The 27,236-nt window shown below is 36.8% G+C and overlaps 1 protein-coding gene across 6 annotated transcripts in view; it reads left to right on the forward strand.

The window, feature by feature from the left end:
• NELL2 (neural EGFL like 2) overlaps nucleotides 1-27,236 on the forward strand; it is a 389,138-nt gene that overhangs the window by 353,242 nt on the left and 8,660 nt on the right. For all 6 annotated transcript variants that reach the window (XM_027595082.2, XM_027595081.2, XM_027595085.2 and 3 more), the window contains 4 exons: nucleotides 12,448-12,588; nucleotides 22,083-22,276; nucleotides 23,725-23,901; nucleotides 25,392-25,616. In XM_027595082.2, the coding sequence (XP_027450883.2) occupies nucleotides 12,448-12,588; nucleotides 22,083-22,276; nucleotides 23,725-23,901; nucleotides 25,392-25,616 (737 nt within the window). The remainder of the gene's footprint in view (nucleotides 1-12,447; nucleotides 12,589-22,082; nucleotides 22,277-23,724; nucleotides 23,902-25,391; nucleotides 25,617-27,236) is intronic.

Raw genomic sequence — 27,236 nt, forward strand, 5'->3', positions numbered from 1 at the left:
CATAGGAATTGAGACTTTCCTGTTTTTTACCCTGATTAAGAGCAGTCTACTTATTATTGTAGAACTAGCAGATGATTCACATTCCTATTATCATGGGAGCCTAACTATAATGTCATCTAATATATGAAAAAGGCATTCCTATTTTAAAAGTAGGTACTTGATTACAGTGTAATAAATGAATAAATGTTTTAAGTAATTTGCTACTATTTGCAGGAATAAATCAGGAAGTTTCTGCTCAGCCATGTTTTACTCCGGTGGCCTACTCTTCACTGATCAGAGTTTCAGAGTGAAGTAACGTCTCTTTCCTGAATTCACATATTTCTTCAACTGTATTATTCTTTTAGGCCTCATGATATCTACCTTGTATTTGAGTTGTTTATGCTAATGCTATATCTTTTTAATTAGACTATGATCTCTTGAGTATATCCCTATAATATCTACCATCTGTGTTTTATATGATAGACATTTGATATGTACTTGTTGAATGAATGAGTATGTTCAAGTATTTCAAGTCTCACATCATACACTTTAGCTACCTTGTAAAAGGGATAGAAGCTGCAAAGATGTTTAAGCTTTAAGAAAGGAGTTTTCAGAGTTTCTTTTTGTTAAATGCTTCGTTCAACTTGTTGCTCATACATCAGAGGGAGTTTCAATGCTATGTTAAACCAGAAGTATTTATTCTTAAATATACATCAAGAAGCTATTGGCGGTGCTCCTTAGCATTGTTGACAGCCCTTTCTTCTCCCCTGACACCTTTTCCCTTGGTTTCTATTAGACTTGTGATCTTCCTACCTCACTGCTAGCAATTCCTCCTGTAGTCCCTCTTTCTTTTCTACCTCCCTCATTTTCCCCCAAGGACGACCCTTGGTTCTTTCTTGTCTCTCTCTAATCTCAACTTTCGTAGTGTCATCCAGCCAGTTCTGATTTTTGTAGCCTCTTGTGCAATCAGTTCTGATTATGCTCCCATTGTGTCTCCAGCCCTGGTACCTTTTCTCAGAGCTCCTGTCTCATTTTTCACTCCATCTAAACATCACTACCAGCAGAATTGCTATTCTCTTACACTCAACATTCTACAATGAAGCTTCTGAATATTCTGAATATGTATTTTTTATATATATGAAAGAAAATAGACACGTGGTTCAAAATCTCAAACAACATAGAACTTAGAATGAAAAACAGGAGTTTCCTGACTTACTTTCTAGAGCCTTTCTTAAAAGAAATTCCTTCTCTGAACTGCAGAACCATAAAATGACTCGAAGACTATTTTCTTCTATTTCCCAAAGGTGGTACATGACTGGTACCATATCAGAGATACAGGAGAGCAATTAATTTATGGCCTACACAGGATGACTTAGGGCAAGTGTAATTCTCTTGTGAAAGTCCAGTCGATGCAAGATGCTAGGAGGGACCACTTCTGATTCTTCTAGTATGTTCATAGCATGCTTTAATTAGTCAATTTTAGAAATTATCAATAACCTTCTTGCTATGAAAGATAAAGATTTGCCTCCCTATACCACCACTCTTCCATCTGCCCCTCATTCTCATGCAGGTTACCTTTTCTGCCTTCAGCAATATATATTTTCACCTTCATTTTTTGTTTTATCTGCTCTAGATAGCATTTCTTGATTCTCCATTATGGAAAATAAAGATATTGCTTCTACTCTTTACTTCCATCTCCCAGCCTGTCTTCTCCTTTCTCCCACCTCCTGTCTTTTTCACATTATCAAGACTGGTAAGTTCTATTCAGCAACCACAATGAAGTATCCCATGCTCTCACTAATTGATTAGGTCTAAAATTTGAAAATCCTTAGTGTTTACATTATTGTGACCATGCAAATATTATTTACTAGAAAGACAAGTAGCATATGTATAGTAATTCTTATCTTTAAAGCATTTTGTTTTGTTTTTTTCCTGAAGTTTCTAATTGACAGTAATTTTTCTTTTATACTTTATCATAAATTCATTATTTAAAATAAACTCTCCACCATATCTTCTGGCATATAGACTTCTGTATCGGTCTGCATTCAATCAGGAAGAGGGAGCAACTACAAGTATTATGGGAATAGGGAGTTTTATCTCGGAATTAAGATTTACACAGGTGTGAGAGGGTCTTGGGGAGTGAAGATCTACAAGGCTGCAGCCTGAGGATTTGAGAAACACTCATTATTACTTCAGAATGACACACTAGAACTGGTGAAGAAGCCAGAGCTCATAGGAACCACTGACACTGATTGCTATGACTCCCCCCAAATAATGGCTTCTTCCTCACTTCTCTCTGGCAAATCTCAGGAGTTTTTCTCCTTGTTAAACACAGAACCATACAGAGAAAGGGCTTCTGCGAAATGTAGTCCCCAGCCTTAGAAATGAAAAATGGTTTGTAACAGCATATATCCCCTACAGTTTTTCCTAATATACTTCCCTTCTAAAATCCTCCCTGAATGGGAGATAGGATCAGAGCAGAGGTATGACACAATCTGACATATATTTTAATAGGATCATCTGGATGCTATGAATTCAGAATGGACTGTAGGAGGGAAAAATAGAATGAGGGATATTCATTAGGCTGTTATATTAATTCAAGTGAGAAATGATGGTGACATGGACTGGAATGGCAAGCATGAAGGTGGCTAGAAGTGGTGATTAGATTCTGGATATATTTTGAAGACATTGCCTGTAGGATTTTTGGATAGCTTTGGTAAGAGGAGTAAGAGAAAGAAAGAAATTAAGAATAAATCTAAAGTTTTTTGCCTGAGTAATGGGATGGTGTTGCCATTTGATGTGGTGAGGAAGACTTCAGAAGGAGCAGTTTGGTATCCAAGTGGAAACATTGAGTGAGAAATTGAATAATTGCGTGAGAAAACAAATGGGTTTGGGAGAGAAGAGAATGATCTGGGAGAAAGTGTGAATGAGGTAATGTATTATTTTCCTAGGGCTGCTGTACAAAAGTACCACAAACCAGGTGGCTTAAAATAACAGGAATTTGTTACCTTATAGTTCTGGAGGCTCCAAGTCCAAAATCAAGGTGTTATCAGGGCCATGATCCTTCTGAAGACTGTAAGAATCTTTCTTGCCTCTTCCAGCTTCTGGTAGCTCCAGAGATTTTTTTAGCTTGTGACTATATAACTGCAATTTCTGCCTCCATCTTCATATTGATTTTTTGTATGTGTGTTTTTCTGTGTCTTCTCTTCTGAAAAGGACACCAATCATTGGATACAGGGCCCACCCTAAATCCAAGATGATTTTATATCAGGATCCTTACCTAATTATATTTGCAGAGACTCTATTTCCAAATAAGGTCAAATTCTGAGTTCCAAGTGAACATGAATTTTGGGGGACCATTATTCAACCCACTACAGGTAGTTTTTAGTGTATTGATGGTGGTTGGGTATGAGAAAAGAAAAGATCAGAGAATAGATCCCTGGGTAACTCACACTTTTGGAGATTGAGAAGATAAGATCTGCAAAGAAGCCCAAGATATAGATGCCAGTGAGGTAAAAAGAGAACTAAAAGTGGTATGTCTTTGCAAAATAAGAAAAATATTTCAAGGAGAGGGGGGATAAACTACTGGTAGGTCTTTCTCTGCCTTGATTTAAACCTTTATAAAATACTTTTTTTAAAAAAATACTACATAGACATAAATTTTCTAAGGAATTGTATGTCCTAAAATGTCTTTATCTGCTTTCATAGATATTTGACAATTATGCTAAGTACAGACTTCTAGGGTCAGAATAATTATTTCACTCTGTTATAGCATGCACTGCTACACGTGAGTAAAATGATGCTAGACTACTTCTCATCCCTTTATATGTAACCTATTATTTCCCTCTGGAAGATATTAAGATTTGTATTTTATACTTATTGTGAAATTTTACAGTGTGTATTTAGATGTGAGTCTTTGTTTTGTTCATTTGTGAGGCAGTGTTGTATATGGAGTAAGGGTTTGATCTCTGTATCTAGGGTGTCTGGTTCAAATTCCAGTTTTCTTTTTCAGTAGTCTTGGAGAAAATTACTTAAATTCTCTTAGAAATTACTTGCCTACATTTATTCCTCTTTAAAATGGGGAACATAATATTTCCTACTTCATGGGACAGCTGTCAGCACTAAGTGAAATATATAGGTAAATTGCAAGGAACAGTGTCTGCTACATAGTAAGCCATCAATAAGTATTGGCTATCAGGTCACTATTCATTAACTGGAGACCTTGGTTTGGGGCCTTTTAATCTGAGGACTCTATAGTGAAGAGTTCTTATGGTTGTTTCTAAAGATATTTTTCTCCCATTGACTTTTCTATTTTCTTGGTATGAATTTTGTCTTTAATCAGAAGCTGGACCTTTTAGGTTAGAGCTCTTTGCTTTTTTTCTATCATATTTTTCATCTATTTTCTATATGTTATACTTTTCAAGAGACTACTTCTACTTGATCTTCCAAGCCTTATATTACATTTTAAATTTTTTCAGCTATCGTATTTTTAATTTCCAAGAACTCTTCCTTATTTTCTGAATATTCCTTTTTTTTTATAGTACAGTGTCCTTTTTTTATGGATGAAATATTCTCTCAAATCTACTTGAAGATATCAATAAGAAATGTTTTAAGTTCTGTCCTATAAATTATTTCTGTTTCCTTCAGGGTCAGTTTTTCTGATGGTATATCTTGATTTTTCTAATAACCAAGTAAATGTTATATGCTTTTCTTAAGTATTTATTGTCCCTTGAATTCACATTAATGTTTAAGAGTGAATAAACAGAAAAACTGATTATGAGCTTTGATATGAAGTTTAAGTTTGTTGACTGGTAGACTTATAATAGGTGCGCTAAAAGAGAACCAATTTTGTTCTGTTTTGTTTTTATAATTTGAGATCTCTAAATGCTGAAGTGAAGGGACTTTGTTCCGAAGGATGATAACTCCTATATTAGCTGCCCAGTTTCTTCCAGATATTTTATCTATTTCCTTTACAGAAGAACTATCCATTCTGGCTTTAAGGGTGATTGCTTTTTCCCAGCAGTCTGCTCAAGTGGGAGGAGGTGGATGGGTTGATTATTCATCAGTAGACTTTTAATTAAACCAGCTGCTTTCAACTCCATGTCTCACATTAGCTTAACATGGTATTTCACGTCTCTTTGGAATTCTTCAGGGAGTCTCATCACCTGTAGCACCCCATTACTACATATATATTCTAGGCTGTGTCTGCCTTTGCTCTGACTATACCACTTCACCTATATTCTATTTTCCAAGGAAAGACAAAAACTTACTGAATTTTCTTTTCTGCTGGTGGTGTTTTTCCTTTTGCCTTTGTTTATATAATCATCACGTTGTACACTTTAAATATCTTACAATTCTATTCGTCCATTATATCTCCATAAAATTGGAAAAAATAAAATTGTTTTTTTAGAAAGGGAGGCAAAAACATATGTTTAGGAATAAATCCTGGGAAATATGCATAAGACATCCTTTCAGAAAACTATAGACTATAAAAATTATTAGATAAAGAGGAAATATATCATGCATCTGCATTAAAAGATTCAAAAATGTAAAGATGTCAGATCAATCCATAGAATCAATTCAGACTTTCCCCTCCCCCGTTTTTTGTTTTGTTTATTTTTTGGTGAGAAATTCACAAAGTGATAGATGAAAAGCTCAAAGAATCAAGATACTTTTGAAAAGCAGGGGGAAAAGAGAGGAAGAATTGAAGTTATTCTAATTAAGTCAGAGTAATATTCACAAATTTAGGCACCACACCCCATCCCTAAAGAAACCTTATGATAGTTGCTATTAAGGCAAAACACAAGGAACACATAGGAGAAAGCACAAAAAACAATGAGCGCTAGGAGATCTAACATAGCCTTTGGAGTCAAGGAAGGTTTTCCCAAAGGAAATTAATTTTAATATGAGACAGAGACAGGTGAAAAATCATTAACTAACTGGATAAGGCAATGAGAAAGAGAGAGGAGCCTTCTAAGTAGTAGGAGCAGCATAGGTGAAGATGGAAGGAAAAAAAAGAAACACTAAGACCCCAGGAACCACAAGAAAAATTAGGTTGTCTTGATCTTCTTTCTCTGTATGGTATGTCCCCGGACATATGTAGTGTGAAATTGGCCAGTCTTACACCAACAGAGGGAACATGAGAGGGCTTTGTACACTGACTGAAGATAAGCATTTGAGAAAAATATGCTTCCTTATCCCTATTTCCACTGTTTTTTCCCTCAAGTCTTTATTACCTTTTCTCCTAGATCATGATATACATCCTCATAAGGATATGAGACTGCCCTTAGTTTTGCCCAGTCCCATCTGTCCAACATAGACATGCTACCCTGTTCCTCCCAAAGTATGGCTTAGATCAATCACATCACTCTACAGATAAAGACTCTTCAGTGGTTCCTGATTGCCCACAGAAGAAAAGACGTTCTCTGATCTAAACCCTACTTGTAAAACTGTATTTTCCTCTGCTCCTTTCCAAGTAATCAAATGACATAAGTGAGCATGCTTTGTAAACTATTAAGGCTTATTTCAGAGGTGCAGGTGGAATTTATACATATTAATAGCCTGTATAAGCCAGGTACCACTCCCATGAGGCCTTGTATAGTTAACGGTAGGAAACAGCAAACTAGTAACAGAGAGAATTATTTCTTGTTCAAAACCAGAAAACTCAGAGAGATTTGGCAAAATATTCAAAGTTACATATCTAACAAGCCAAAGAGCTGGAATTCACTCACATTAAGATATACACTGCAATATCTCAAAGCAGAAGCTGTTTCTGCAAGTGTTGGTCTTGAGAAGCAGCCTAATGTGGGAAAGAGAGCACTGAATGTGGCAGTTGAGAGGGTTCAGGTCTGTTGTGTGAGCTTGGGCAATGTATTTGTTCTCATGGCTTCTTTGTGACATAGGAGTAAGAATATCTCACATGGCTGTAGTGAGGACTAAATGATATAATGATATTGTTAAGTGTTTTGTATTTGTATTTGTATTAATGCATTTTTGAGAGCAGTCATTAACTTCCTGATCATGAGCTATAAGGTAATGAAAATAATTTTCACTAAATCTGCAACGTTATTGCCCAACTTGTGAAGAGGATTTTATGGTTTTCCAAGTTTATTTACATATGTTGTCCTGTTTTATTTTCAAAAAAATGATATGAAAAAATCAATCTTATGAAAGTTTGGACAGTATTTTATATCCTGATCTGGTGTAGTTATTAAAAACAACATAATGCTTAAATGAGTTTGCATACCTTGAACACTCAACTAAATGTTAAAAGCAGACTCCCCAGAAGCTCAACAAGAGATGGAGGGAAATGACCTTGTGATTAAAAAAAAATGCTGCAGATAATCTAGAAAACTAATAATCCACATGTGGGTAATCAAGAGTTGATCTAATTGTTTTCAGGATGTTTAATTGCCTGCTGTTTATCAATATAATTTAACTGCCAGTGCACAGGACAGTGATATAAATAGTCCAAGTACTATTTTTTATGAGAAATGATGTTAGGTTTTTTATTAATGATAAAGAGGATGAAAGACAGAACTCTCATTATTTGACTTTGCCATTAAAAACAATGTGCTCATTTTAAAGAAGAACTGGATTTTCATCTGTATATAGAGCAGCAACTAATCAGTTTCCTCTTAGCTTAAAAGAGAGCAGGTTAAACTAATGAGCAGGGTCTGTTTTAGGCATGCGTGATTCTAGACATTTGCACATTTTTATTCTTAGTTATGTTGTTATGATAGAAATAACTTTTACTGTGTATGAGAATAAAGTTGCTTATCACTCAAGTGTCTCATTCTGTAACTATATTTAATTTTACAAGGAAATAATTTACCATTGTCTGAAGTGACCCTTTAAATGCTGATGGCAACAGCCATTTTCAGTTGAAAGCAGTGGTCCGTGTGACATTCTAGAAGGCATCCATTCCTTTGTTGTCATACCTGAGGGAGACAAAGAAAACAAGACACTGACATGTGTGAGCTTTTTTTTCATATATTTTTCTGCTCGTTGGTTTGTTTTTAATGATTCACCTCAAAACATATGTGCTTTCTATTCTAGAAAATCTATCCTCAACAGTGCCTTCCACTTTTATTATCTAAGTCGATTTTGGTCCCTGGAGTATGACCATTGTTCATGACTGCTGTTGGATGGCTAAATATTATTTGGAGTTTGGATTCTCTGTGCTCTGGGACAGCATTTTAATATCACTAGCTGACCTTTCCAAATGTTGCTACTGAGGAAGTTTTAATTGTCCCTAGGGAACTGGGAACTAGTTCCCTTCTAAGAATATGTAATGAAATCATAGGTTTTCATAAAATGTATTTTTAGTTTTCTATATAATGTACCTACAAAGTACAGAATTAAGGTCCTTATAATCAAGACTAAATCATATGAGCTTATACATTCTATAGTAATCTTTTTGAATACTTTTATTCATTTCGGAAGGTAATTTGTTCAAACCTGGTAGTTCTCATTTGGAATGAAATAATATTTTTCTCTCCTAGGTCTGCTGTTCCCTGTGTATCTAACTCAATTAGATAATACAAAGTTTGGGTTTTAGCTGATCAAAAGAAAATACCCAAGAAATTAATTCTTTGAAATTTTGTCTTTACTGTTTTCTATATGAATCACAATATATGCATATTTGAAAATGCACAGCACAATGTGTGTCATTTATATGAAAACTCAGTAATACTCAAATTTGTGTATAGATAAAATAAACTTACTTTTTTTTTTAAAGTTTTTATTTGACAGAGAGAGAGAGCACAAGCAGGGGAAGTGGCAGGCAGAGGGAGAAGCAGACTCCCCACGGAGCAGGGAGCCCAATGCGGGGCTCGATCCCAGAACCCTGGGATCATGACCCGAGCTGAAAGCAGCCGCTTAACCGACTGAGCCACCCAGGCACCCCAAAATATACTTACTTCTTAAATTGTGGATCAGATCTCCATTCTTCACTTACTAAATATTTACTGAATAAGAACATACATACCATCAAAGAGCTTACAGATGAAGCTATTTGTTTTAGCTTTGGCTTTAATTAGAACCATGAGCCAAACAAACATGCCTTCTGGTGGGAAGTGCATACTTTGGTGATTCAAGGACACTCATTTTCTGCTGACTTTCACCAAAGTAGCAAAGTTTGCATACACAAATCAATATTAGCAGGAGCATGAAAGAGTAAAATGAAGTACTACATATTATCTGGCTAGTTTTTCTTCACTATCCTAAATAATAGCAAGTATATAATTTGAAGCATGACATAGACATCCTAAGTATTTTATAAATTGAGTCATATTTTAAAGGAATTAAGGTATTTCACTACATGAAGAATTACTCAGCAAATCCTTCTGAAATGTGAGTAATTGCTCCATACTGTATTTTGTTTTCAAAACTTTAGCCATTTATATACCAGCTTCATCATTTTTGTTATATTCATATAATGTTTATACCAATATTTACTTAATATTGTTTCTGTAATATCTCTCACTTTTTAAATTTAAATATAATTTCACCACAGTACTATTAGTATCACTTGCTATAAATGGAAAAAATTCAGAAATATAAATACATAGCTATTAAAATCCTGTTTTATCACCTAAATAACATGCCACTGGTGGCAGACATATGACTTGTTGGGAATCACTGTCCCATATGATTGTAAATTCAGATTTTTATAAGTTTAATTCTCTTAAAGCACAATTTAGATGTATATTAATCTCAGTGAGGGCAGAAGTTATTTCTACTTTGTGCTTCCTTGTTTCCCCAGTACTTAGTACTTGGCGCATAATAGGCATTCAATAAAAACTGAATGACAAATTAATGAGTAGTGCATATATTTGTATATTCATCCTCTAAAATACTACTTAGTAGTAATAAATAATAACACAAACAGGAAATGAAAGTACATTTTTTAAAAAAAGGAAAATACATTTTGTGCAGCATATGTTTGTATCCCCAGTCTTTAGAACATGAAGTAATATAATGCATAGCATTCTTATTAAACTTTAATGAGCATGTTTGTAGCTCAGGGAAGGGTGCTGTAATGTAGGAGAGAGGAGTGAGCACAAGGCAGTAGGGAGTGGGTCTAGCAATTGGGAAGAGTGAGGAGAGAAAGTAAATGAGAAGTAAAAATTGAAATATATATCGATGTCATGAGATCCAAGCTAACCCCACAACTGTGTTCAGGCAATAAAAAAGGACTAAATTAAAGGCTAAATATACATGTGAAAGTTGTTTCAGTGGAGAAGGATCTGTTCCATTAAAAGTTACTTGCAAACCACCAACACTAATGACCAGATTCTTCTAAAATGAGATACTCTACAACATCCCCCTCATGGACTTTCTTCCAATAAACTCACTTCTAAAGCTGAAATCCCAACCTGTTTTCTTTTGTCCATGCACTTAAGAAATGACTTAATCAATTTTCTGCATCATTTGGGTTAGAAGAAAAGACTGTATTAAGCTGAAATGAGCGTAGCATTTTAGCCCCATTTATAATTGGAGATTCATCAGTTAGGGAGGCACCCGAAATACAAATAGGCTGTTTCATAAAGGCTAGGAGGCCTCCGTAAATGGAAGCAATCCACATCTGCTATTTGTCAAGAAGTCAGTGGTTAGCTGATTTGACCACTAACAATTATTTTGACAATAGGAATTACTGACATTAGGAACTAACCCTTCTGAAGAGGAATTACAGAGGCAAAAGCATTCTTAGTTCAGAAATGATGTTAAAATTTTGCAATGATATTATATATATAATTACCAAATACACACACACACACACACACACACACACACACACACACACACACCCATATATTGGCCTATTACCTAATCTAAGAGAATGGTTTGTGCCTTGTTTTAGTGAAGGGACTCTGGGCTTGTCAAGAAGTAAATGAGTGATGGCTTATTTCTCTTTAAAAAAAAACTATTTATTGATTTATTCAAAAAATTTGTCTTTCAAAATTGAATAGAGAAAATGAGAAATTTAAAAAAGAAAATGAAAGGAATATATACTTCCAAGAATTTGGAGTTAAATGACACTGAAGTAGGAAGGAAGTAGATTCTGTGGAGCTGAAGTGGACTGTCTTCAGCTGAGGGAAGACTCTAAAAAGCAGCAGGCCTTCCCTTCAACATGAAGGACACCGTCATGCCTGGTCACTGCAGCAGGGACTTCGATGAGGTGTAGGAAGCGTATAAGAAAGGGCTATCCAATGTTGGTGAGTGGAATCTTCAGTCACGGCATAGGGCTGTCAAGATGGAAGTAGGGCTCATGTGGATACTTTTGGCAGCTATGATGATGTGCTACCATCTTATCATTTACGAGGGTCTGAGTCAATCAGAGCACCCAGAAGAAGGGGGCACTCTGTAAGGCAACTCCAGTAATTATTTTTTCCTCTATGAGCAAAGGAAGAGACTTGGATTGGTGCTGGATGTTCTCATCATTAACAGACTGAATGAGTAAACCCATAGCATCAGATAAGATTTTTAAATGGCAGCGTGCCATTTGACCCAAAAAGGAGAATAAAGGGCTCACACTATTTGGGAGTAGTAATAAACCATTGGAAGAAATGTGAGACTGAAGATACCTAGCTCTCTTTGTTTAGACAGTTTTCCGATTTCAGCCTGTGTCTGCTTGTATGAAAGAACACACATCTGAAAGTCAGGTGACCTTGGTTAAATTCTATAATTTCCTTTTGCCTCATTTTTCTTTCATATGTTCAATACGCTATCTACCTGGCAAGATTTTTTTTTTGAGGGTTGAATGAGGTAATATATGTGAAACCCATTAAAAAGTGACATCAATGGTATATATTCTCGAAAGTATAAAGCATGTTGTTATTGCTACTGGATATGAATGAGATTTTAGTCAGGGTGGGTAGGTTATGTTTATAGTAGCAAAAGATCCTAAAATCGCAATGGCTTAAAGCAAAAAGCTTGATTTCTTGCTCATACTCCATGTCCATCCCGACTAGGGGAGGAATATGCCCTACATCACCCTCACTCAGGGACTCAGGCTGATATTTAGAGCCCCTGGAGACTGCCAGTCATTGTGATGGGGAAGGGTACATGTGAATCACAGGCTGCATCTTAAAGTGACACATGCCACTTCCTAATTGGCTTCATGCATTCACATGGCAATCCTAGCTTGTGTCCAGAAGAAGAACGAGAAATATATGGTGAGCAGCACTAATGACTCTCATAGATTGTTTCTCTTCTTTTTATCCATTTTGGATGACTTCTGCAACAGAGAGGCCATCTAGCTGTCTCTCCTGTTACTAATACCACTACCTTCTTTCTGTATAGCTTTCAACAACCAAGTAGACATTCTTGAGTTTCTCTTTCCTCAGTTTTAAGGATTTGCTGGCACTAAAACATCTAGTAGCTGTCTAGCAGAATATTTTCCGTTTGGGGCAGAGAAAAGCAGCAATTACATAACATCCCGTTTTTGTTTTCTTTGCCAAACAGACATTGACGAGTGTTCTGATGGCTTTGTTCAGTGTGACAGTCGTGCTAACTGCATTAACCTGCCCGGATGGTACCACTGTGAGTGCAGAGATGGCTACCATGACAATGGGATGTTTTCACCAAGTGGAGAATCCTGTGAAGGTCAGTACAAAGAGAAGAACTAGAGTTTAAGAACACCTTTTGAACTTGAAGAATATGCAGTAAGGTGTAAGTAGTAGACATTGATCTAATGTTTAAGTTATTGGTGATTTTTGCTGTTTATACAAGGATGATTGGGAACATGTTATGGTCTAAGCTTTGCTTGCTAATTATGATAATTAATTGATCTTTAGATGTTTAAAATTTGTGACACTAAACCAGTTCTCTATGGATATTTGCAACTGTTGAAGGGTGTTTTTAGGATGAAAAAACCCACAGTATCAGATAAGATTTTTGAATGGCAGCAGGCAAAAAGCTGACCCGAAAAGAGCTAGAAAAACTAGGTGAGGCAAGCAAGATAGAAGGAAAATAGAGGGAGAGGAAATATGATAATGATATGGCCAAGGATAATATTCACAGTACGTGCTACTCTGGGCTCTTCTTAATGTATCACTTGGCTGGCAAAGTAAGAGCTGTTTAGTGCATGTTGAATGTTAGATACAGAATGTTGGCTTCGGAGGAGATTTCAATCTCATAGGAGTGGAAAATTTAATCAGGTCATATTTAATTACTTACCATTAATTTTGAATTATTTTCAGTGGATTGACAAACAACTCTGCCCCTCTGTAGCCCCTGTTAAAGGGCATGGTTTTTAGAAAGCAGGCAGGCTATACAAAGCTTCATGAATAATTGCCAGGGAAACCACCCAGACTGAAAGGATTTGCCATCAGAAGTTTGGCACAGGAACGGAACACAGAGCAAACCTCAAGAAGTTATAATTTTCTCCATTTGTATTTACACCTTCATAGATTAACAACCTGAGAGAATAATGTGACTAAAATGACACAGCAGTGAAAGCCTTGGAGAATCTAACTTAACAGTACTTGACACCTAAATGATAAGCTGTCTTTTATTCTTGGACCTCAAAGTGTTTTCACACAGAGAAAAGTGAAGCAGACTTGGGTGATGGATGTTTCCAGTGCACTTTGCACTTTGCTGGCAGCTGCAGAGCTCTGGGCCTTAAGCAGAGGGTTCATCTAGATTTTTTTGCATGGGAAGGGGAATGCTGTTGCCTTACCAGGAGGTAAAACCTGGCATTTGCAAATAACCACTTAACTGTGGTCTGAGGGCTTTGCCTTGCCTTCCTGAACGTCCCGGAGTGAATCCTTCCGGCCCTGTAGAGAATGCCGGGAACCATGGATTGCACATCAAGAGGCAAATCAGTGTGATTTTGCACTTCCATGATAAACTACTTTTTTCATGGGGAAGAAGTCTACTTTTTTTGTTTGTTTAAAACTGCTACCTTTTTGTTAAGATTGTCTTTTACTTTAAGTTATACACACAAAGAATGAATATAAGCTGATTATCAATAATTCAAGTCACACACAAATACATAGATTAAAACTGAAAATGCATCTTAATTTCATCCTTCCCCTTCGCGATCCATTCCGCTTCCCCAGGGGAAACCTGTGTTTCGTTTTGCCCGGTACCCTTGCACACCCTTTCTGTGCATCAGAATGTGAAGAGAAAAAACACATACCTCTGCTGACTATCTCACTTTACATTTGCAGTGGTACTCGCTATCTTTGAAGTTTATGACTGCAAATCTCAAGAGGGCTGTCTTAGTTATCTATTGATGCATAACAAATTACTCCCAAAACTTAGCAGCTAAAAACAACAAAAATTATCTGACAGTTTCTGTGGGTGAGGAATCTGTGCACAGTTTAGCTGGAGGCCTCTGGGTTCACAGTTTCTCATGAGGTTGCAGTCAAGTTGTTGGTCAGGCATGTGGTTTCATCTTGTAGACTTGTCTGGGGTGGGAGTGGGGGGAGGGGCTCGGGGAGACTCTGCTTCCAAGATGGCTCATGTGGCTCTTGGCAGGCCTGGTTTCCTTAACACAGGAACCACTTCCCAGGGCTGCCTCAAGACATGGGAGCTGGCTTCCCCGAGAGTAAGAAATCCAAGCAGAGTCAGTGCTCATGGTCTTTTTATAACTTAATTGCAGATGTGCCATTTCATCCGTTCCTTGCATTCTGTTTGTTAGAAGTGAGTCGGTAGGTCTAGCCAGCCCACGTTCAAGGGCATGAAGAGTAAATGGTGAGGCTCACTGGGGACTAGCTTATAGGCTTCCTCCTGCAAGGGCCATCTGCTTTGCCCAGCATTACAATTATATTCCCTTAGTTACTTTCCCCTGCAACTCTCCAATCCAGCCATTTCATACCTTCTCTAATCTCCTCCAGTCTTAGGTACCACTTCCTTCCTCTTCACTCTGTTGATGGCCCTGTGGTTTATTTAACCAAGGAAACAGAGGCTATACTATTGCCCCAGGAGCTATACTAGATTTACTGTGATTTATATCTGTAACTGCTGCTTTCCCTTCCCTCCTGTTTCACTGAATCAAGTTTCATTTCTCCCATCAAAAATTAAACACTCCATGGTACCTTACGACTCACCCCCTCTCACCTGCTTGAGGTCTTTGCCTTTGCACTTTCCACTTTCTCTTCCATATGATAAATACTCTTTGTCTGCTGCATCATTCTCATCAGCATACAAACAGCCTGGAGTAGCACCCATCTTTAAAAAAATAAAATAAAAACAAGCAAAAAAGTAAAAAAAAAAAAAGTAACTTCCCTTGATATCACCTGATTGTTCAAACATTTCCCCCATTTTTCTGCTCCCTTGTAGAACAGAACTCTTTGAAAGAGTTTTTTATATTTGTTATCTCCATTCTCTTGCTTCCAACAACACTTTAGTCCCACTGCCCCACTGAATGCTTTCCTTTCAAGATTACTAACAATTTCCATCTTGCCAAATCCACCACTCAGTTACTGTCTCTTTGCTTGACAACTCAAGCATTTGAGCTAGTCGATCTTGTCTTCCTCTCAGAACAACTTTCTTCACTTGGCTTTGGGGACTACACTCTCTCCTGTCTTTCTCTTACCCTATAGGCCTCTCCTTTCCCTCTCCAGAGGACTACATGTTCAAGCACCAGAGGGCGGTTGGCAATCTTCTCTATCCATTCTCAAACTAAATCAACCAGTTCCATAGTTTAAAATGCTATTTATATATTGCTATTTCAGACCTTTTCCCTAGTTGTAGATGCATATATCTCGTTGCCTACTGGGTGTCTAACTTGGATTTCCTAAAGACGACTCAGACTTAATGACTAAAATACAACTCTTGATCTACTCTGTAATTCCTACAGGCCCCAAAACATAGTTGTGCAGACCAACATTTTGGAGTCACTGTTTCTTTCTTTTCTTTGTACTCATAGCCAATATATCAACAAGTCTCATAAATTTTGATTTTAAAATATATTCCCAGTCTTAACCATTTCTCACCATGTCTGTTGTTACCATGTTGGTCTAAGCCATCATTATCTTCTGTCTGGACTAGTGTCGCTTTCTCCAAACTGGTCTCCCTACTTCCACCCTTGACTCCCTTAGAGTCTCTTTTTTTCTATAGCACTCAGGATGATTTCTTAAAAACAGAAGTAGTAAGAGCATGCTCCAATTTTGTTCCAGTGCCTGGAGCCTTTCCATCTCTCTTCAGAGTAAAATCCAAACCCCAACAATGGCTTACAAGGGTCTGCATGATATGGGGTACTTGGCTTTCTTGCCATTTTACCAATATGCCAAACTGGTTCCCTTCTCATATGCTCTTCTTTTTGTTTGGAATGTCTTTCTCCAGATCTTTGCATTTTTCTTTCCTATAATTCAGATTTCCTCCAAAATGGCTTCTCCTGTACTCCCGACTTAAAACAGCATCCTTCTCTGACACTCTTCATTTACCTTGCTTTACTTTTCTTCATAGAAATTATAAGTTCTCCTGAAATGATTGCATATATTATGTGTTTACTTGCTTATTATCTTCTATAGAATGTAAGCTTGAGGAGTCATAGATTTTTTTGTGCTTGTCAACTACCAGTGTCTAGGACAGTGCTTGTCACATTGTAGATAATGTATTGATTTGTCCACTGGAAAAGATTGAGACGGATAAAAATTGAGATAGATACATAGATACATAATATTTAATCAGAAGTACATTAGGAACATAACCTCTGTTAGAAGTAGATATGTAGTAAGTTATATAGTAGATATAGTCCTGTGTCAGAATTAAATATATAAAGTAGTGATCAGGACAGAATGAAAAAACATAATTAGTGCACTCATGAGTGTTCAGAAAGTAATAAGGAAAATTAAACTAGGCATTAAAATAACACATGATAAAGATGAAGATGGGGTACTAAAGGATTGTATGAGATGCTTATGCAAAACAGACTTTTCAAGGAAATTCTTTAAACACAGAAACAGCGGGAAATCTTGTTTGTTTTTTTTTTTTCAATACAACTCTGGAAAGATGACTCTACTGTTATCTTCCATAGAATTTGTAATGATTATGAGAAAAACCTATGACTTTTTCAGAAGACAATGTGCTCTGAAGGATTCCTTAAAAAAACAAACAGTATTATAAAAAAAAATACTAAAATGCTTCTTCTAAACACCTATCCATTTGCTATAATTTCAGTGATTTGTAGAATTATAATATTAGTATTTAGAAGGATACAGTTTTAAGAGTATGATTATATCTGAGCAGGTGCCATTTTTCTGTTGCTAAAAAAAAGGCATTTCAAAGTGGACAAGGTCACAGCAGTAGGTTCACAATTACTCTGAAGACATGTGTGAATATATTTGGAGACATGAATAAATAACTGTGCACTGTTTCACTACTTTTCAGGCTGCAGTTGAATAATCTACAACATGAGTGTTTATAAGCTGCATTCATACAAATTATATGCTGTTTTGCTCATTCATTTATCTCAGAGGTATAGATATTTAATTCCCAGATAATGTGCCTGAGTACCATTTTCCTTTTCCATGTCATCATTTCTACTATGCCTGAAAATATGTCTCTCTCTGAGAATAAAGCCTAGTATTTTTTTCACACAAGGATATTTTATTTACATGCCCACTTCCCCCTCCCTCCGCCATTGCTTTAATTTCTGGATTATTTTTAAGCTTGGTGAGGTTTTTGGACTTGTAAGACCAAAAAAATAATGTTTATAGGATAGCATCTTTACAAGCCAAATATTGTAAATTCTTAACCTAAATCAAGAAAAAGGACCAAAATGAAGTGAATCCAATTCACCTCAACAAGTAGTTCCAAGTACCTTACGGGATTTGCCAGGCATCTGCTGCATAGGAACATGAAGGAGGTGGGGCCACTGCTCTCAGTGGGTGGAAGAGAGATGTACCACAACTGTCACACAAGAGAGAGTGTAGTGACTTTCTTAATAGAGGAGAAAGCTACAAGGCTGAAAATAACAAATACTTGAGAAAAATATAAATTTAGAGCTGTTAGGGGAAAAAAGAAGAAATGATTTCCTGTTTGGGAACAAGAAAGGCTTGAGTGTCAAGCATTTGTATTAGGACTTTGAGTATAATGTGATTATTGGCAAGTTAAGAAAGGGAAAGAGAGATAAACAAAAGAAGTAGCTTTAAATGCCTTTCTAAGAAGTTTGAACTTGACTCTAAAGGACTATTTTTGAGAAAGGAAATGATGAAAATATAGCTTCACCAAATCCATATTTGGGTCCAGTTCTATATTCTCAACTCCAGACCCATATATCCAACTATTTACTGGACAGCTCTACTTGGAAGCCCAGAGGAAAGTGTAATTCAACATGTCCTAAACTAACTCATGCCTTTCCTCATACTGCCACCCACTTTCACTCCACAGCGAAATCTTGCTCTTCTTTCTCTAAATAGCATCAGCCAAATTTTCCAAGCCAGAAATCTAAACATCATTCAGGACCACTTCCTCTCCCTAATCTTTGAAGCTAACAAATCACTAAGCTGCTTTACCTTTGTTTTTTCTATTTGGGAAGATTCTCTCCCCGTCGTTTCTTTCTGTGCGTCTCTCCACTGCTAACGGTCAGTACAGCCCTGTGCTTAAGAGCACAGACTTTAAGTCTGACTGCTTGGATTCTCGCCTGGACGCTTTGTACCTTGCTAGACCTTGGGAAAGTTATGCAACATTTCTATGCTGCAACTTCCTGATCTATAAAATGGGGAGAATAACTGTACCCTCCAGTTGTGAGGATTAAATGAATCATATGAAAGCACTTAGAATTGGGCACATACCAACCACTATGTAAGTTTTTGCTTTTATTATATGACCATTGCTTGCCTGGACTACGGAAATAGCCTATTAACTGATCTCCTGGCTATGAATTCTAATCCACTCAAATCCCTTTTCCAAAATGAAGCAAAAGGAATCTTTCTAAAAAAAAAAAAAATCTGATTATGATTTTTTTTGCAATTCCCTAAAATGACATTTTATTGTCTTTATCATCAAGTACAAATTTCTTTTTTTTTATGATTTATTTATTTGAGAGAGAGAGAGAATATGCAGGGGAGGAGCAGAGGGAGAGGGAGAGGGAGAGAGAAACTCAAGCAGACTCCACACTGAGTGTGGAGCCCAATGCTAGGCTCAATCTCATGACCCATGAGATCATGACCCATGAGATTGTGACCTGAGCCGAAACGAAGAGTCAAATGTTTAACTGACTATGCCACCCAGGTGCCCCTAGGTGAAGTTCAGATTTCTTAACATGACCTTTACTTGGGCCCTGAGTACCTCTTCAGCTCACTGTCTAACTACTCTGTTCCTCTTGGACATTCAACTCATTCCTTCTAACACGTCTTGCTGACTCTAAACTTTGGCCTTTCAAGTACACTCATATCTCTGCCTAGACCACTCTTTACCTCCTCTAGCTTGGCCAAATCTTATTCATAGTTTAATTGCCACTAGATGTGTATGTGGGCAGGAGAAAAATCCAGAAAGAGCTACCAATGTGATAGGAAGCAAGTAAAGAAAATTTATTAGGGAAGGAGAATGAACTGCATAAATGCTACTGCTAGATAAGTTAGATCTGAAATGAGACTTGGCCATTGGATTTAGCAACATTATTTCTTCAATAATTCACTAAAGGAGTTATCAGTATTTTTAAAGTTGGAATTTTTATATATCATAGTAGGTTTTTCAAAGCAGAATATACACTCCTTGTGTATATTTAATTTAGGAATTTTACATTATAATGAAACTATATGTAACAATGAATTCCAAAACTCTGTACTACCATTCAATTGAGAATAGTCTCTGCATTGGGAAACCAGTGTAGATAACAAGCAGCAGGCGGGGGGAGGGGGATGAATTCAAATTAATTCAAATCCCATTGTATAGCAGAAGGTAATCATTGGTTCATAATGATTTTCTGCCTACACATTTCTCCAGGTATGACAAGTACATATCAACCATTGTTGTAAGTAACTTATTACTCTAATTCTTTATTGTAAACGTACTTCATTTCAGAGCACATGTTCCTTTTGTGGCTGGACACCTCTTCTTTGTCTTCTACAGCAAATCCAAGGATTATCTCTGCCTTTAAGAAAAAAAATGCATTACCTGACAGCAGAGCTTTTATTTTAAATGTCAAGCAAAATGAAATGATTATAAAAATCCAGTCATTGCCATTAATGGAATAATATTTGTATAGTGGATATTTAAAGGGTTATGTAGTAAGAAATATTTGTACAGTTTGTGGTCAAAGAGACCAAATAACTATGGTTAATGTTTTTCCTGTTTAGTATAGTTCCTAATTATAATAATATTTAATAGGAAATGAAGATCAAGTCATCAATATACCTTATTATTCTGAATAGATTACATATAGAGCTATTTTATAAAATTTTATAAAATTTCATTTCTTGCTCCTCTTTCTCTAAATAGCATCAGCCAAATTTCTCTGATCTGAAAAAAAAATATATATCTATTTATATATAATTGTTATTTATATATAATTTATATATATATCAATGTTTAAAAATGTGAAATATATCCTCATGCTCGCTAACAGTTCTGCTTTTGATCATACTCTATAATTATAAACTGTATTATCCTTGACAAATCAGGCTATAATAATGTGTTCACTATAGTTATAACAAAAATCTTTTCAGCCATCGTGTCAATTCATTGGTTTTGTTGAGGTGTAATTGATCAAAATCAAGGCAAATAGAGAGAAATATATCATATAGCTTATTTTGATGAATGCATATATGACAGAACTTAATATTTAAGAATTTAAAAATGGCTAAAATATAACCTTGACTAGGCCACGTCTTCTATAATGTTGAAACCAAACCATGTAAGATACATATCTACTAAAGTCTATCTTTAAAATTTTCTAAGAAAATCATGGGGCACCTGGGTGGCTCAGTCGTTAAGCGTCTGCCTTCAGCTCAGGTCATGGTCCCAGGGTCCTGGGATCGAGCCCCACGTCGGGCTCCCTGCTCCGCCAGAAGCCTGCTTCTCCCTCTCCCACCCCCTCCTTGTGTTCCTGCTCTCGCCCCCACTCTGTCAAATAAATAAATAAATAAACTCTTAAAAAAATAAAATAAAATAAAATGTTCTAAGAAAATCAGTATACAGTTCCCCTGGTGAAAAGCTGTCCATTCCATCTTCTCTCTAACCCACTTCTTCTGCTGTGATTTAATTCTTTCTTTCTTGACCTTTACTCCTAGGAAACAGATGAAGTAGGAGATAACTGCTTACTGCCACTCATACAATATCCCTGAAATGTATTTGGGCTTGTGACCTTTAAATTATGGGGCTAAACAAAATGAATCACATCTCTTCTTATGGACCTGATCTGTGGGTCAAGATATGTTTGCTTTTCATCTGTATGAAAATGCTGTAGGTTCTGATTGCCATGAACTAGGTGAGGTCAGGTGAGGAATGGGTCCTTGACAGTTGAGTCAGGCAGGAGCCAAAACGATCGTCTGAAATGGAAAAGTTAAGAAGTGGGAGATGATTTGTGAGCGAGATGGTAATTGCTGGTGGTCCCTTGCCCTCTGTGGTGGTGGGGGGCAGTGTGTGAGGACAGTACGAAAATGCCTGACTATGGGAAGAATGCCCTCACCTGGGCGAAACCCTGGGAGGAGCTTACATAGGGGTTACAGGTGGATGCTTGAAGCTGAATAAAATGCCTCGGAGGCCCCATGCCATTTCATCTCCCACTAAGAAAGGATTTGGGGTAAGCACCATTTTAACATTTGAGGATGATTTTCCCAATAAAAACTCATAGGCACTTTTAGGATTTCAACTGCCACTGCTTTTTGTTTCATAGATTGAGTTCTCTTCTTACTTTCAAAAAATATAAGTGTTCCATAAAGCCTAATGGTATTTACAGAGATATAAAAGTTGAGAATCTAAGCAAGGTTATCTGGTGTTTGAGGTCAAGCATGATAATGTTTTCCTGTGAAATCCCTAGATCATTAACATTGCTTTAGTCAGCATTTAATAGGAAATGCACACCAGTAAGATGAAAATTAATTTACAGTTGAATGCTTTGTGTTAGGAGACAACTTGCCTGATTGCAGTTGTTTGAAACCAAGCATATCCTAAGCACATTGCCGGCTGCCTTTTCTTGGCTATAGATATCGATGAGTGTGGGACCGGGAGGCATAGCTGTGCCAATGATACCATTTGCTTTAACTTGGATGGTGGATATGATTGCCGATGTCCTCATGGAAAGAACTGCACAGGGGACTGCATCCATGATGGAAAAATTAAGCACAATGGTCAGATTTGGGTGCTGGAAAATGACCGGTGCTCTGTGTGTTCATGTCAGGTTGGTATAAATAAAACACTTTAATCATTTTTATTGAGATGTAATTTGCATATGTTTTAAATGTACAGCTTGATGAGCTTAGACAAATGGCATGCATGCATCGACTTAATCACTATCACAGTTAGCGTAAAAGGACATTTTCATCTGCTTGTAATGTTGTCTCTGTCCTTTCTTAGGTAGTCCCATACCGTCAGCCTGAAGGAAAACACTGATTTGGGTCACTGTAGGTTAGATTTGTATTTTCTAGAGCCTTCTACAGTCGGTAGTACATATAGTACATACTTTTTTGGGGGGGGGTCTGGCTTCTTTCTCTCAGCATTATGTTTTCAGCATTCATTTATATTAATTACATATGTCGGTAACCCATTCCTTTTTATTGTGGAATAGTATTCCATCCTATGGAAATGCCACAATGTGTTTATCTGCACATGTTGATAAAACTTTGCTGCTAACTATGCTAGTGCTTCCATAGTAACAATATCATATTTGAATGAATGCATAAACGAAGCCAGAATGGACATACTTTGGCCTACAAGTGAAAACCATCTATTTAGACTGTGTTTCAGTTTTAAAGGAATGTTCCACTTTATTTACCCAGTCGATGACAGAGACTTAAATTATAGTTAGATAAATAACACTCTGTATGAAGGGCTCAATTATTATGAAAGAAATTGAAAACAGTTTGTATACAAATTTAAGGTCTAATATATTCCATAAACTTAACAATAGGTAAAGCTTGTTGACTATTTTTTTGTTATGTTAATCACCATACATTACATCATTAGTTTTTGATGTAGTGTTCCATGATTCATTGTTTGCGTATGACACCCAATACTCCATGCAGTACGTGCCCTCTTTAATACCCATCACCAGGCTAACCTATCCCCCCACCCCCCTCCCCTCTAGAACCCTCAGGTTGTTTCTCAGAGGAGTCCATAGTCTTTCATGGTTCATCTCCCCCTCCGATTTCCCCCCCTTCATCTTTCCCTTCCTGCTATCTTCTTCTTCTTCTTTTTTTTTTTTTAACATATAATGTATTATTTGTTTCAGAGGTACAGGTCTGTGATTCAACAGTCTTACACAATTCACAGTGCTCACCATAGCACATACCCTCCCCAGCTTGTTGACTATTAAATATAAATACACATGCCCTCACACAAAACAAAATTTAGGTAGTATTCTAATTACTATACTAATAAACAAGTGTGTGTATATTTACATGTACATTACCCACATTCATATATACATAAGGTTGTGTAGTGGTTATTTCATACCGGTCATTTCTGAAAATTTGCTGGTCAAGCAGTGTTTGGAAAGGAAATTGGAAGTTTTCCAGCTTGGGTAATTTCTGTGTGTTAGCTACAAAATGTAACTCTAAAGCCATTACACTGAGGTAGTATATAGAGAAAGGGAGGCTTTTGGTAACTGCTTTCTTCTTTCTCATACAGAATGGATTCGTAATGTGTCGTCGGATGGTCTGTGACTGCGAGAATCCAACGGTTGATCTTTTTTGCTGCCCTGAATGTGACCCAAGGCTTAGCAGTCAGTGCCTCCATCAAAATGGGGAAACCTTATACAGTAGTGGTGACACCTGGGTCCAGAACTGCCAGCAGTGTCGCTGTTTGGTAAGTTTAGCTACAGGAAGTGCGGGGGAAGTTCCGGCCCAGAATCTAAGGAGGGAGACAGCCTTGCCCTCCCACATCTGCCAGTTCTCAGCACCTACCTGGCCATGGCACTGGTGGTTACAAAAAGTGAGCCCGGTTAGGATGACAAGATGCCGGGCATGCGGTCAGGACCCGTGAAGGCACATTCGGAGTAAATGTTGGACAGCATGTCGTGCATGTCTTTCCAGAGCTCGGAAGAAGAAAAGACTCTCCTAGCATCCCCAGTTCCATTCAGCTTAGGTTTACTCACAGACCATTATAAGCAGAACAGCATTTGTGAAAAATGTAATTTTTTTGTCCAAGTAGAACTTTTGTTAATCCATTTCTATTGGTCATGCTCAGACTTAAAAAAACAGAAACAAAAACAAAACAACACCTTTTTCTCCTTCCAAATATTTTTACCATCAGTGCTATCTAGTGGGCACCCCGTTTTACACATGATATGGATTTGCAATAAATACTTATTAGAATATTATAGTTGAATGTATATATTTACAAAACTTCTACTGGAAACAATAGGAAAAAAGAAAATAAAGACTTGATCAGGAAAACACCAATCTTTTCTCATTTGACCAAGCTTCTTGATTCTTTCGAGGAGTGTGAATGAAAAGGAAAATTGGTCTATGTGTCTTTATAGAAGAAAGTTTCCCAGATGCTACTTTTAAAGTCCTGGCTAGTTTCCTTTCTATTTGTGTGAGGATATTTTTAAGGCAATGCTTTTTTGTTGCTTCCTTTTTATACTTTAAACCAAAAAATCAATTGAAAGAACAAGGTCAGTTTCTGTGCCTGAAGGCTGCTTTCATCTCCAAGACCGTGAGATTCAGAATTATGAAGAAAATAGGAGACAGGTGGGAGCTAAATTTTAAAAAGCTCCAATTCACACAATTTTCCCATGTGGAATAAAGAAGCCTGAAATCAGTTCCTAGTTGTTGTTTTTTTTCCCTCCAAAATCCCTAACCTGAGAAACATATAAATGAACAAAGAAAACCTGCCAAATTCCCTTCATATTTCAGTTGATTTTCTTGTAAATGGACAAAATTTCTTTATACAGAAGGGAATAAATGAGTTGGGGGGGAAATAATCAAAAGAATGAAAAAAACACCTAATATGCAAAAATTCAAGTAAAACCTTCTTCCATAGTAAATAATTCTTCTCTGTCAGGGAAAAGATAAGAGCATGCAAATTTGATTGTTTTAAGGGAAAGGGTTTTGCTTTTGTTCATTGTTCTTGTTTAATCCTTGAATGCTCTTAAAATCCAGCTGCACTATAGACCTCAGCACGCTGATAGGACTTTTGTAGATTCCCTGCAAGATTCATGGCTTTGAAGGTGTGAGTATAAATATCCATCAAATAAACTGAGTATTCAGTAAACACTGTGCTCCCTCCACTGTGCCTCCCTCCACGCCCTCCCTTCCTTTCTCCCGGCCCTGGTGCATCTGCTTTCCTTACAGCAAGGGGAAGTTGACTGTTGGCCTCTGCCTTGCCCAGAAGTGGAATGTGAATTCAGTGTCCTCCCAGAGAATGAGTGCTGCCGGCGCTGTGTCACTGACCCTTGCCAGGCTGACACCATTCGTAATGACATCACCAAAACTTGCCTGGATGAGATGAACGTGGTTCGCTTCACTGGGTCCTCTTGGATCAAACATGGCACCGAGTGTACTCTCTGCCAGTGCAAGGTAAAGCCTATTAAATTCAAGTAGGGAACACTTGGCCAACTGTACCCAGGACTCATTCATATTAATGTGCTTAACCTAGGCCAATGGGAAGCATTTTTTTTTTCCTATTGTTGAAACAGAGGTGGGAGGAGGGCCACTCAGCTTTATTAGTGCCAAGGCTAACTGCCCTGTGCATCCTCAAAGCATATTCAGGGAGAAGGAAGTGCATGATCAGAAACCAGATTGATCAGTTATTTATGTCACCAGAACAGAAAGAACCCACTTAAATTGCCCTCAAGTATCTAACTGTACACATCTTTAAAAAAAAAAACAAAAACTACAACACAAACTTCATGTTTCTTCTTTCATGAGGGAAGACAATATTATTTTATTGATTTTTATCTGGTCCTTTTATGAGGTCTGTAAGATTTATCGACAAAGTAAATATATTACATTTTCCAAAGTGAAAATCAATATGGAAAAAATGGGCATATTTCTTGGTTTGTTGTGGTCAGTTACATTGGGTTGAAAAATTTAAGATCTGTTGTTTATTTTATTCCTACAGTTGGAGAAAAATCATTATAAAGATTTTTCTTCTTATTCCCATAGGAAATAGAGCATGTGTCTTTTACTTCAATGAGAACAAAAATACAGATAATGTAGACTGTATGTAGAGTTCATACATACTGGCAAAGTTGAAAGCATTCTACTTGATTATTGTTCCTACAAATGTTGATTTAGTGGTCACTGTATTTCATAGTCATAATTTTTGAATCAACACTAAAACTAAGTAAACAAACTGAAGGCTTAATAACAACAACACAGGAAAGCAAAGATTCAGATTTTTTCCAACATAGCACAGCCAGATATCTCTAACTCTCTTTTTGTAAGTGCACAATTCCATTAATTTTTTTTTCAATAGAGCAATTTCATTCAGATTCACTTAGCACAAATTCTTACTCGAGTGGCTTGACATAACAGGACAAAGAAATATAAAATGCTTTAAGCTTCGAGATACTATTATCTATTTCAAACCAAAATTTCTGTCTCTTTCAATCAGTGTAATTTTTGTCAATCAAGCACACCTTTTAGGGTGAACATTTAATGCGTTTTCTGAAAATGCATTAGCAAATTTGAAAGTTACTACTACTAAAAGTGACTAATGTATATGCAGTATTGCTTTAATATACATTTAATATGAGTACACATAGCAGTACTTATCTAGAAACTTCAGCACTAACGACCAACAGGGAAATATTTTCTGACATTTAATTACCAATTAAAGTCCCTTTACACTCTTTTTTTTAAATATTTTATAAGTAACCTCTGCACCCAAAATGCAGCTTGAACGCATAACCCTGAGATCAAGAGTCACATGATCCACCAACTGAGCCAGCCAGGCACCCCATGTACACTCTTAATCTAAGATTATTGTTCTGAGAAGTGACAGCAAAAATACATAGGAGGCGATAGGATGAAAAACACACAAATATGGCTCACACAGATATTTCCAATGAAAAAAATGCATTCAGTAATAGAAAAACATGAGAGTGTTTTCTGGGGTGAAGAGCATGAGTATGATTGTCATTTACTGCCTTATAAACAAATAGTAGGATTTTTTGCCTCATGATAGAAATGTAT

The sequence above is a fragment of the Zalophus californianus genome, chromosome 9 (genome assembly GCF_009762305.2).
Source record: "Zalophus californianus isolate mZalCal1 chromosome 9, mZalCal1.pri.v2, whole genome shotgun sequence".
Classification (NCBI taxonomy): domain Eukaryota; kingdom Metazoa; phylum Chordata; class Mammalia; order Carnivora; family Otariidae; genus Zalophus; species Zalophus californianus.